General features: G+C 34.5%; 1 protein-coding gene across 3 annotated transcripts in view; it reads right to left on the reverse strand.

Annotated features, from left to right (window-relative positions):
- Window positions 1-12,731, reverse strand: part of LOC150099381 (phosphatidylinositol-binding clathrin assembly protein LAP-like) — a 289,787-nt gene that overhangs the window by 49,361 nt on the left and 227,695 nt on the right. For all 3 annotated transcript variants that reach the window (XM_090404459.1, XM_090404460.1, XM_090404458.1), the window contains one exon: window positions 11,277-11,403. In XM_090404459.1, coding sequence (XP_090260585.1) covers window positions 11,277-11,403 — 127 coding nt within the window. The remainder of the gene's footprint in view (window positions 1-11,276; window positions 11,404-12,731) is intronic.

Raw genomic sequence — 12,731 nt, forward strand, 5'->3', positions numbered from 1 at the left:
CGATAATAGGGTAATCGGTCCGTCTTGCGGGATGAGTTCATTTGTTAATACAGGTCAGAAAATTAGCTTTTCTTTTATGAACATTCTAGTTTTTAAAGTGGTAACTATTTTGCTTGTACAACAGTTGGAAAATTTTATGTATAAAGCATGTGATTTCACGTGTTGGTGACTAATTCATATATCCTTTATTTCTTTCTCCCTTTCAACATGAATTGACTATTCTTGGCAATCTGCCAGCCCCAGTTCTATGAACTGTGGGCATACAATAGTTGTGAAAATACTTCATGTGCAAACTTTGTTTGCTTAACTTGGATAAAAGGAATAAACCAATAATAAGTTGCTTTTCTTTATTATTATTATTCTGTATTAAAAGCTTTGTTAGGAATGTGGCCCTCTACAGATCAGAGACATGGACTCTCCAAAAAAGAGACAAATCAAGACTGCTGGCATTTGAAATGTGGTGTTGGTACCAAATGCCGAGGATCACATGAACAGAAAGAGTTACAAATGAAGTATTAAAAAAAGCAGAAGAAAAAAGACAGTGTATGTTAGAAAAAAGGAGAAATAACATTATTTGTGGTCTAGTTAAGACACTCAACTGGATTAAAAATCTGATTAAGGGAATTGAAGGAAGACCAGTTAGAGGAAGACCAAGAACCCAATACATGAGTAACATCAAAAATGGACAAAGCTACCAAACAGTCAAACTAACAGCACAAAACAGAAGACCACTATCAATAGCCCATGCTACCCACCAACAAACAGGTTGAGAAGAAGAGATGTTACTTTTCATCAATTCCAACTATTGACTTTGTTCACATCCCAAATTAGCCTTTCTTTGGAATACATACTCTCACATTTGGAGTGGTGCACCAAAAGTCTCTAAAAATTCTTGATACTGTCCTAAAGAGAACGTTCAGCTAATCAATAACCACTCTTTAACAGATTGTCCAAGCCACTGTCACATAGTGGATCGGTTTCTGCACCGTCTCTTCTAGAGATATTTTCATGGGTGGTGTTCAACAGAGCTAGCATCTGCTATGCCCCTCCCCCTAATGTCTCCCATTTCTGTTAAACCTACACTAACAACAGCTCCCCAAAATTCTTTTATAGTTGAATTGCTGATTCACTGAGCCTGCTTCTCCCATTCATCTCTCAACTCATCTACCTTAGTTCTTGGGAAAATTCTTCCCAATAAAATATTCACCAAAGACAACCTTCAGCATTTCAAGAATACCAGATTACTTTTCTCCTGATCTCAAGCCACCTATAGCAATGCTCTGCTTACAGGCTTTGCAGTCCTGTGTATGAGAGCGATATAAAATAAATAAAAATAGTGAATAAGCATCCACTTATTTTCACTTTAGTCAAAAATAAAACTACTACTAGTCATGAAAAATGCAAGTGTTTAAAACCGATTGTATAAATATCAAAATAACTATGTTTTACCAATTTTCTAAAGAAAGAAACATATTAAAATTAACAACAAACTATTTGTAGATGAACAAAAAACTATTAAAAAATGTTTTACGCTGCTTTCTTTAGATTTCAGATAAGGACTGTTCAAATTTAACAGTCAAAAGTCAGGTCCCAGAGTGGGGTGTGATAAATTACAAATCAGTATTTTTATGATTCCCTTAAAGTTTGATATAATAATAAGATTACTTTTTCCCTTATATTACTGGATCCAGAGGTGAGATGATATGCCATATTTATATCAGGTTCACCAACAGCCATGCTGAACATTTCTATAAGACATTTAAATTTATTTTGAAAACAGTGAATTTATATATGAAATTGATTTATTTTGGATGAAAAATTTAAAGTTTCCAGGAAGGAAAAATCTGCAGTCTCCATATGAGACCAGTTTACTCACTTTCACGTGAAAAACTCTGATAAAAGTTCTTTGCATCCTTTATCAGAGCTTTTCAAGTGAGTTAGCCAATCTCATATGGAGGTGGCAGGTTTTTCCTTAAGCAAATAGGCAAACCCATCAGAAGAATACACACAATTTACAGGCACAGAATGCAGAGAGGACTAACCATCTTATCAGAAGCAGTAATTCACTTTCTAAGATGCCAAGTTACTTGGTTGTGGCAGGCCATTGAGCTTAACATGAAAAGGAAGATAAGACAAGATGAAATTATTAAAAACCTTATGTTCTTTTATTTAATCACTACTTGTAAAAGCCACCTGAGGCATATTTTAAGAACTGAGACATACAATTAATTTTTTTTTTCTTAGTAGAGATTTCAAGCAATATAATACTAATATTCCATTACCTCAGCATTCCCCCCCCCCAATCCTCATATAAAGTCAGAATATTAGTAGTCATCAGATCAATATAAATTATTTTTTTTTATTATTATTACTCCAAGACCTCATGGAGTCAAAGACTCATCTGGGAGATCCTTTTATCACACACACACAGCTCATCATACTGTGTCTAAAACACACTCAAACTTCTTGCAGACACCACACTCTCAGGCAAGGCATTCCAATCATTTACAACTCTGCACGAAAAAAAAACTGCTTCTCACTCCCCTACTGACCTCAGGTTCTCTGCTGATCTCCCACTATTTTCTGTAGAAATTCTCCAGCATTGATCCTATAACAACCCCTTACTAACTTGTAGGTCTCTATCATATCCCCCCCCCTCCTCTTCCTCCAGTCCACCAGACTCTGCAATTTACATCTTAATCTTTCCTCATACTTGACATTCCAGAGATTAGAAACTACCTTAGTCAATCGCCTTTGGATCCTTTCCAACATCTCTTCTTCCATCTGAAAACTAGGTGACCAAATCTGGGCACAATAGTCCATGTGTGGCCTAATCAAAGCCTTATACAATGGAACAAGAATCTCCCTACTTCTATAAGTCAATGTCCTCTGCATCATTCCCAGAATGCCTTTGTGTTGTCTTCACAATTTTGGCTATGTATCCCCTAAATTTCATCACCCCCAGATCTCTTATTTCCTTCACCTCCAACAATATATCCTCACCAAGCATAAATTCTGCATCCCATCTTTGTTTTCCAAATTTTAAAACCTTACATTTTGCAACATTGAACTCGCATCCCCATTTCCGTGCTCAATCACTCAATTTATTCAAATCTTCTTGTAAGGCCACAAGATCTTCTCTACTCTTCATGGTTCATCCCAACTTTCCATCATCTGCAAACAACTGAATATCTCCATCCAAATCTTCACCAATATCATTTATATACAAGTTAAACAGTAATGGACCTAAAACAGACCCCTGAGGCACTCCACTAGTGACTTTCCTTTTCCTGGATATCACAACTTGTTGATACTTATCAGATAGACAGTCTCCAATCCAATGCACTAATCTAATATCCAACCCCATCTGCTCTAGTTTGACTGTCAACTTATCATGAGGTAATCTATCAAAAGCCTTTGCAAATTACTGTGTATCCTTCTCTTCTGTCCAAGGAAGCAGTTACTTTATTGTAATAAGTACCGTATTTGCTGGCGTATAAGACACCCCCCTTTTTTGTACACATTTTTTAGGAACAAAAAACTTTATCACTGAATATTATAATGAATTTACAGTATCTCGAATATAAAGTAATAAGCAGGTTTACTTTCAACAAATACCTAATCTAACTAGGAAAGAGTACCCACCTTTTAATCTTCTTCGTCAAAACCCAGAAATTCATCTCCAGAGCTAAATAAGAGACACTTGAAACCTCTTCTAAATCAGAATCTGAGTCCTCACACAACAAATTGTCCTCTGTACCATCCAGTGCATTACTAATGCCACACTTCTTAAATGATTTAACCACTGTCTCAGTTTTCACAGCATCCCACGAAGCTTTGACCCACTCATAAACTTGCGAAATGCTAGGCTATGCTCTTCCTTCTTCCTGATGGCGTAACCTCAAAATCTGAAGACTGCATCCAGCAGTCTTCTGGATGCAGTGCTCCACTTCTCCTTCATAAATTCCTTAAATGGTTTATTAATACAGACATCTAAAGGTTGAAGCTGACTAGTTAGATCTCCTGGAATTACAGCTAACTGAATTTTCAATTCCTTGAGTTTATTTTTAACATCTTCTATTCTGTGAGAACGAAACTGATCCCATACTAGCAGGCTTCTTCAACAGTCTGCCAGAGAGCCTAGACCAAATGTTATCTATCCATAACTACCATAATATAATTTATTTCAGTTACTGAAATAAATAACTAACGTAACTGGAATGCTCTCACACACCACAAGGAAGCAAGAAAGAAATCACGTAACTCAGAACAGAGAAATAAAAAACTGAGTATTGGCATATAAGATGCACCCTGTTTTTCAGACCTATTTTCAAAGAAAAAAAGTGCATCTCAATATGCCAGCAAATACGATAAGTAGATTACTAAAACATGACCTCCCTTTAGCAAATCCATGCTGTCTATCAAAGATAATACCATTGTTGTCAACCCAATTCTGGATCCTAGTTCTCACAAGCTTCTCCAACAACTTAACCATAACCTCTGACACACAGATAGGCCTACAGTTTGATGCTTGATTTCGATCACCTCCTTTATGAAGTGGCAAAATCTTGCCCTCCTTCGGAACTTAACTGAGTGCAAGACTCGTATTAAAAAAATATGTCAAGGCAGGTGTCAACTCCCTGGCACATTCCTTCAGAATACATGGTGATATATTATCAAGTCCCACAGCCTTATTAACATCTAGTTTGCTCAACTCCTCATACACCTCTTGTTCACTTACAGTCAGTCTCTCTCTTCCCCATCTCAATCTCTCCATGAAGTCATATAAACAAGATTGAAAGACCTTTATGAGCTGCTCATCAAGTATCTCCACCACACATTCTGCAACAGCAGTCTTTATATCATTTTCTCCAATGAACATCATCCTTCTATAATCATTCTTTCTTTTGCTGGCTACATATCGAAAGAACTCCTTAGGATTCTTTTTGGCTTCATTAGCTAACTGCTGTTCATACCTCACTTTAGCTACCCTCACCAACCAAGTCACTCGCCTTGCCTGGTTTTTGTAAACCTCATGGAAACCTTTGTAAATAATGAACTGTAAGACAATATCAGGTTCATCATACAAATCAAAGAGCTGCATGTTTATGTGATGTCAATCTCCAGCTAATACACACTACAGCAAACACCACTATAATGAACAACACGAAAAGTCCTAGCCTATGTGCCACAGAACTAATGCTATTTTAAGCTCACTATCACAAAAAAAATCTAAAACCTTCACTATAGTGAATTGAATTTCCTAGCAAATGATGCACAATCAGAAGACAAAAGGGAATGGCAGGAAATATAGCAAAAGAAAATTATGGAAATATAATAAAGAACAATTGTGGGAAATGTAACAAAAGAAAATCAGAGGAAATAAAATGGAAAAATCATGAAAAATAAAACAAAAGAAAATTGTGGGAAATAGAAAACAGAATAAAGGAAATGACAAGAAATCTTACATTGAGGCCAGAACACAAAGGATTAGCAGGAACCATACACGATTGCATCATGCAATATTTCTTTAATTTACAGTTGTAAGAGAACAGTATCAATTTATGCCAGTATATATCACTGAATCTTTGTCCAATCAAGAAGTTGATATTTACAATAGCTGTGTCTATCACTTTTTCCCCTTCCCTTCATGCTGACTAATGGAGACTAATATTCACTTTTCAGATTTTTTTTTTTTTTTTTTTTTTAATGGTACTGATTAAACATACTTAGTTTATGAGATTTCAGGTGAGTGACATTAAGCTAATATAACATTTTGAAATTTAAACATTGAGGATTTTCAATTTATCATTTCACACTCTAGTCGTTTTTGTTGTCTCATTACTTATTTGCATTTTTTTACTTTTCATGTCATTTTTAATGTATAATTTCCCATAATTTTCTTTGTTCTGTTTTTTCCTGTGATTTTTCTTTTATTTCTCACAACCCCCCCCTTCCCAATTTCCTTTGTTTTGTGATTTATTTCTTTCAATTTCCTTTGTTCCATTTCTCATAATTTATTTTTTCATGAGAATATAGAGAACAGGGTTAGTATTTTTATTCTAAATTCACCATAACAAACCATGCATTATAATAAACTGTCTCTGGTCCCTAGGGATTCACTATAGTAATTTTCTAGTCGTACTTCATTTTCCTTATGACAATAACTGGTATCATTTCTTGACCTTTTAATTTTTAGATTTGATTTTAGAAAGATGGCTTGGAGCAGCTCTCTCTTTATTGTTTACTGGAAATTTATCCTTTGTTTCTTTATTGAAATTATAATCCAATTTTTGTTTAATGTCAGAGCATGCTGTTTATACTAAAAACACCAATCTTTATACTATCATTTAGAATGGAGGATCTGAAAGCCTAGTCTTGAATATTCAAGACATGTTAAACTAATTAATGAATAATAAAGCAATATTCATTTAATAATACATATTTAAATACAACTAAAGATCCATCTGTAGTAAGACCTTTCTCATTCGTTATCACAAAGTAGAATCTCTTCTTTCACCCTGCAAAATCATTAAACCATTTATGGCCAAGCTCTTGTAAACAATCAGGTTGTATTCCAAGTAAACACAGGTTTAGAAAAATAATACACCTTCAAAGAAATGCATCCAACTGAAACTTCTGTTAAGAGCAAACAATGAATAGTACATAGTATCATGATGTATAAAGATTTCCTGAAAGAAAAATCTCTTTAAAAAAAAATGAAGAATTAAAAGTTGAAAAACGGCATGTAGACATTAAATATAGAAGGTTGCATTCTAAAACAGCCATAAACACCTGTATAGTCTAATGAACTCTGCTATTCAATGATCAAAATATTTTTGAAAGTAAAATTACCTTTAGCAAAACTATGAAAAATATACTTATAACCAAAAGAATAATCCATAATGCAGTAAATGTGTTGAATTATAAGAATATATTACCAAAAAGAGAAAGACACAATGGACTATATCACAATGCCAGAGCCTTCATAGCTAACTCAGTATAGACTAAGCCCTTTGGTCGGAAAGACCTGGGCTCAATTCCTGTCAGTGACATGAGGAACCTTTATTTGGTCTCTTTCAACTAAAAGTGAGTTAGCCGGTCTCATACAGAGGTAGGTTTTTTCACCAGGATACTCTGGTTTTTTGTCCCCCAGAACAGCGAAACCAGTCCCTTGAACACATGCTCTTCTACAGACATAGGCAGGTTACTCCTTATTCCTGGAGGTGTCCTATTTTGTAGGATTTCGGTTCCAAATATTTACATGGTAAAATGTGTAGGTCTATGCACAAGCGTAAATTAGGATAGATCATAATGCTTCTTTCAAACTCTGTTTGAAAGAGTCATTGTGATCCATCCAGCATGACATCCTATCACAATGCCTCAAGTGCTACTACTAACAGTAGACAACTCACCATACTTGACTGTAGGGTGCTACACCATTCATCGGTCAACACATTGAATGCGGAGTTCCAGGCATTTACTGGAAAATGAATCTGTACAAAAACATTAAGAACCGAAGTTCATAACATAGGTTTCCATGGTAGGACTGCAATATGCAAGCCCCCACATTACCATACCAACATGCAGCATGGTTTTCATTGGTGCAAAGAGCATGTAGAGTGGGATATGAAAGCTTGGAAAAATGTGTTATAGAGTGATGAATCACATTATGCACCAAGCAGATGGATGGGTGTGGTGGATGCCGGTGAACATCTCTTACCACAGCACGTAAACCCAACTATGAAATTCGGAAGTGGCAGTGTGATGGTATGATCCCGTTTTTCCTGGTTTGGTATCAAGCTTCTGTCTGTGGTGTCACAAACACTGATCTCCAAGAGGTATCTGGATATTCTGGGCAATGCAGTGCTTCCTACTTTGTGTTGTTTCTACGGAACTGATCATCCTCTTTCAGCAAGACAACACACCTCATAAGGCTGCTGGTGTAAATGCATGGTTTGTGGACACGAACATCACCACACTTGACTGGCCTCCACAGAGCCCTGATCTCAATCCTACTGTACATCTGCCCCACAATAGTCCAGGACCTCATTTACATGCCTACAGGAAGAATGGTCCAAAATTCCCATTCATCACTATCATACACTTGTGGAAAGTATGCCCTATAGAATTGCTGCAATCATTGCAGCAAAAAAGAGGTCCTACATCTTAAGGTGGGTACCATGGCTGTTTGTTCTCACACTATGGTGTTTGTTGACTTCTTTCCAAGCAATACACACACACACAAGAGATTCAGTAATACAATTTGAATCTACTAGCAAAAATGTCTATAGTACCATTTAATTTATATAAATATTTTTATAAGTAGCTTTAAAAAACTAGATGTTAAATGTTATGATGACAATGCAAAAGTGATGCATTCTTTAATTCTTACTTCACTTTACAATTCTTTACTTAATTCTTATTACGCTCCCTACGATTATACAAGTATTTTTTTCCCTTAACGTGGGTTTTAAGATGTATGCCACTAGCTGTTCATTTACAGTCTCCAGCATGTCTTTTCTTGGTTACAAAACACTATTTATACTTATCATAATCATCCAAGACCAGAGGAATTCATTGATGACCTCATTTGTTATATTCATTTAACTGAAACCTCATGCATTCATGCAGATTTGAGAGAAATAGAGACCTATCCATAGTGCTCATTGTTGTTTCAAAAAGATTGTATGTTTAATTATTTCCCCATGACTATGGATTCTTACCACTCTCAACAAATGTATTAAAATTGTTTCTTCATTATTATGAATTTGCTGAAACACTTATCCAAAATCTTAATTTCCTAAAACATTTACTCAAAATAACAATTTCCTATTTTTCATAAGCTTTCAAATCTTCAATCAGGTAAATGTATCAAATACAGACAGCTTTAACAATTTCCGATTCATTTTCACCAAATGTTTTTATCAAATACATTATTCCTTCATTTAGTAGCTTTTTTTATTCAAATGAATGAAAAAGCACATGGATGAGGGAATAATGTGTTTGATATTTAAATAGCTCTCTGCATTCATTAACCAAATGCCATTGTATACACCTTGACTATTTACAGCAATTCAAGTTGATATACAAGTTTCTCCATGTGTGACTAAAGAGTAGCAAGTTTTCCTTTTGAAAAATCAGTGACAGTTGCTTGAATCAAGTTAAAAATCTAAGAGAACATGGATTCTTAATGCAGAGGAATGTCTTCATTTTCTTTAATAAGACTTTTGATTTTCCTCTTTCATCATCCTCTTTTCCACTGTTTATTTCTTCCAAATGAATCACTACTGCAGTTGTTGCTAACAAGTGTAGTCAGTTCTCCCCCAATTTACTGAATGCAGACACTTGAACTACATGTAAAAGTAGTTTTCATGTAGTGCTAATCATAGTATCCTGTACATTCCCTGAGGGTCCATATCAGAAATTTGAATATGATAATGAATACTTGAACTTAAGGAGATTTTTTGTAACATGACTGCTACTTTCCTAATTTTTTGGCGAATTCTGGTAAAAGGTATATTATTTTTTTACCACCATTTCAATTTCAGCAACAAAGGGTACATCGCTAACAGAATTTAAAACAGCAAGATTCCCATTATGTGCAATACAGTGTGTTTTTATATACAATCTGGAATGTCTCTAAATTTTGCCACTGGCTCATTTTCCCCCCACTGTTAGTAGGTATTAGAAAAAATGAAACATGCAACTTCCTCTATTTGTTCCAATGCCTAATAACCAACTGACAGTCTTCTATGGCAAGAATAACTTAGTTATTTCACATTCTAACATTTTGCAAATAAAAATATTTTGCAGCTGTTTTAGAGAGGAATTTCTCATTTGGATCTAAAAAAAATGACTCTCTCTACTGGAGTTACTGATTTCCTTTAACTCATTTAACGATATCAGCAATACCTGACAAATTCTTTACTTTTTTTTTACATTATTTTGGTTACTGTTTTATTACTGGGCTTGAACCTGTATTTATATCAGGTTTATTTAACAGGGCTATTAAGTTTTTGGGCGATTTCTGGTCAAGTCAATCTTATGGCTTTTTTTTTTTTTTTTTTTTTTTTTTTTGTATTAAGTAGATGTCTCAAAAAACTTGAAAAATAAAAAGGTATCCTCTTTGAAAGAACCTTGTAGTAATCTAGTTACCCTCGGTTCCAGAATATTTTTTACATATATTATAAAATGAAATTTTGTGTTCATAGCATAACCTTGAAATCTTAACCATTTGTTTCGAAAATCATGTCTTACTTGATGACCAACAACACACTTTTTTCCAGTGTTTTTTTTTTTTACACTTTCTTGTCCACTAACTTCACCTTTAGTTTTGCACTGTTTCACACAAAATGAAATGCAGTATATGCATTTACTTCCATTTATTGTTAATAAATGAAGAGAATTTATTTAACTTGTCCATAAACAATAACTCAACAGGAATGACAAATAATATAATAAAATTTATAAAAACATAAGGAAGTAGTTAAAACTTATTATGGAGCAAGACTTTTGATGATGTAATACTGGATTTGGCCTTTACAAGATTTGGCCTTTACAAGATAACTATTTTTTTAAATAGTATTAAAAAAGCCTTTTCATCATGTAAAATGTTGAATGTTCATACATTTTTTTAATGTTTCTCTCATCCATGAAAGATTTTTGTAAACCTATAGCACATTGGTACCATGGGTAAACTAAGGATTATTATGATCTGCTTCTATTTTTATTTATTTTATTTATTTTTTATTTATTTTTAATTATTTTTTTTTTAATTTTTTACATAGTCCAGATACCAGACTATGAAAAAAAATCACTAGAGAAGGGTTTCCCCTGCTCTAGAAACCAAATAGTTTTTTTCAGGCCACTACAGGCTTCCAAAGTAAGCAGGGCAGTGATTTGAAATCAAGATTTATAGTTGGAGAGCAGATACAAAGCAGGCAGCAACCATTTCAAAATTTCATTTCAGGATTCAAAATGTACCATATTTAGCTTGTGGAGCTGGGCTCCAGATTATACAAATCTTGATACTCACTAATGTGCTACAGATCTACCACCTTTTTGTGGGCAGGTTTTTAATAAAAAAAAATAATAATTAATAAATAAAACTTGACCATAACGACCTGGAAATCACCTTTTTATGATTATGCAGTTAATTATGCAGTTGTGGATATTATAACTAGTATCATGCAGATGCATTTAAAGCATTAAATGTTTCTTTCTCCACTTCATATACAAAATATTTAAGAAAATAGGATATAAAAATAGCATACCACAGGGACATAGGCACCATATGTTCCCCAACCCAACGGATTTGGGGCAACTGAAGACAAAGGAGTCCAGTTTGCTCCTCCTGTTTTTACTGAGGATTTTGGAGAACCCCACTGGTGAGTACTTGTTCTACAATACATGAAAACAAATATTAGATCAGGAGAATTTTAAGAAATACAGACACCACTTACTGACAAAGAATAGGGAGGTTATCATTATTTTATCCATAATTCTTCAATGTACCACAAAAATCAAATTTAAATCTGAAGTTTACTTGCAAAATGATTTATTATCATCACTGTTTTTTTTTTTTTTTTTTTTGTGGACCAATTTTAATTAAAAATGGGTATGGATATCCTCATTTCAGTAACATTCAAACATTTCTATTAAATTTCATGCATATGTGCGTGCGGATGCATGCATCTCAAAGTGCTTTCAGTGAAATCTTTGGAATGAGTTAGGTTATGTTAGATTGTGGAATAATCAGTATTCCACAATCCTGATATAATTTTTAATACTCTTTGTACTCTCTCCAATATATCAGAATCACAACAGAAACCAGGAGACCAGACCTGCACACAACAGTCCAAGTGAGGTCTTATCAAGGCCTTGTAAATAGGCAAAATAGCATCCTTATCTTTACATGAACGTTCGTTTCTGCATTGCAATTATCTTTTGAGTTGTATTTGCAATCTTTGCCACATGGCCCCTAAACTTCAACTTCCTATCTATTAATACTCCAGAACCCTAGCCTGATCAGTTTCTTCTAGCCAATTCCTACCAATATAATATGACATTAGATATCTAATCATGCTGAAGTGAATGACTTTACATTTACTGACATTGAACTGACACCCATTTTTCCATGCCCACAATTCGAGCCTATTCAAATCATTCTGCAAAGACTGCATATCAGCAGCATTCCTGATTACCCTACCTAACTTTGCATCATCAGCAAATAACTATGTCACTTGTCAAATCCTTCCCAATATCATTAATGTACAGATTGAATAACAGCGGACCAAGCACTGATCCTCATGGTACACCACTTGTTACCTTAAATCTTGCAGACTCAGATCCCCCCCTATGCCACGTTTTGATATCTGTCAGTCAGCCATCCTCATATCCATGCTAATATTGTATAACCCAAACCCATTTTCTCCAATTTATGCAGCACTCTGCCATGCTGTATTCTGTCAAAAGCTTTAACAAAATCCAAAAGTATCATAGTGTATCCATTCCCCTTGTCTAGTTCAATGGTAACATTGTTATAGAATGTGAACAAGTTTCTAAAACATGACCTTCCCCTTAGTAAACCCATTTTGCTCATTGCAAAGTACAGATTCACTGTCAACCCATTTCTGACTGCAGGCCCTAACCAATTTTTCCAAAATCTTCACCACCACTCCTGAGATACTAATTGGCCAATAGTTGGATACATCGGTCTTTGCATCACC

This window comes from Typopeltis vanoorti, chromosome 14 (assembly GCF_054136105.1).
Source record: "Typopeltis vanoorti isolate ZY-2024b chromosome 14, IOZ_Tvanoo_1.0, whole genome shotgun sequence".
Classification (NCBI taxonomy): Eukaryota; Metazoa; Arthropoda; class Arachnida; order Uropygi; family Thelyphonidae; genus Typopeltis; species Typopeltis vanoorti.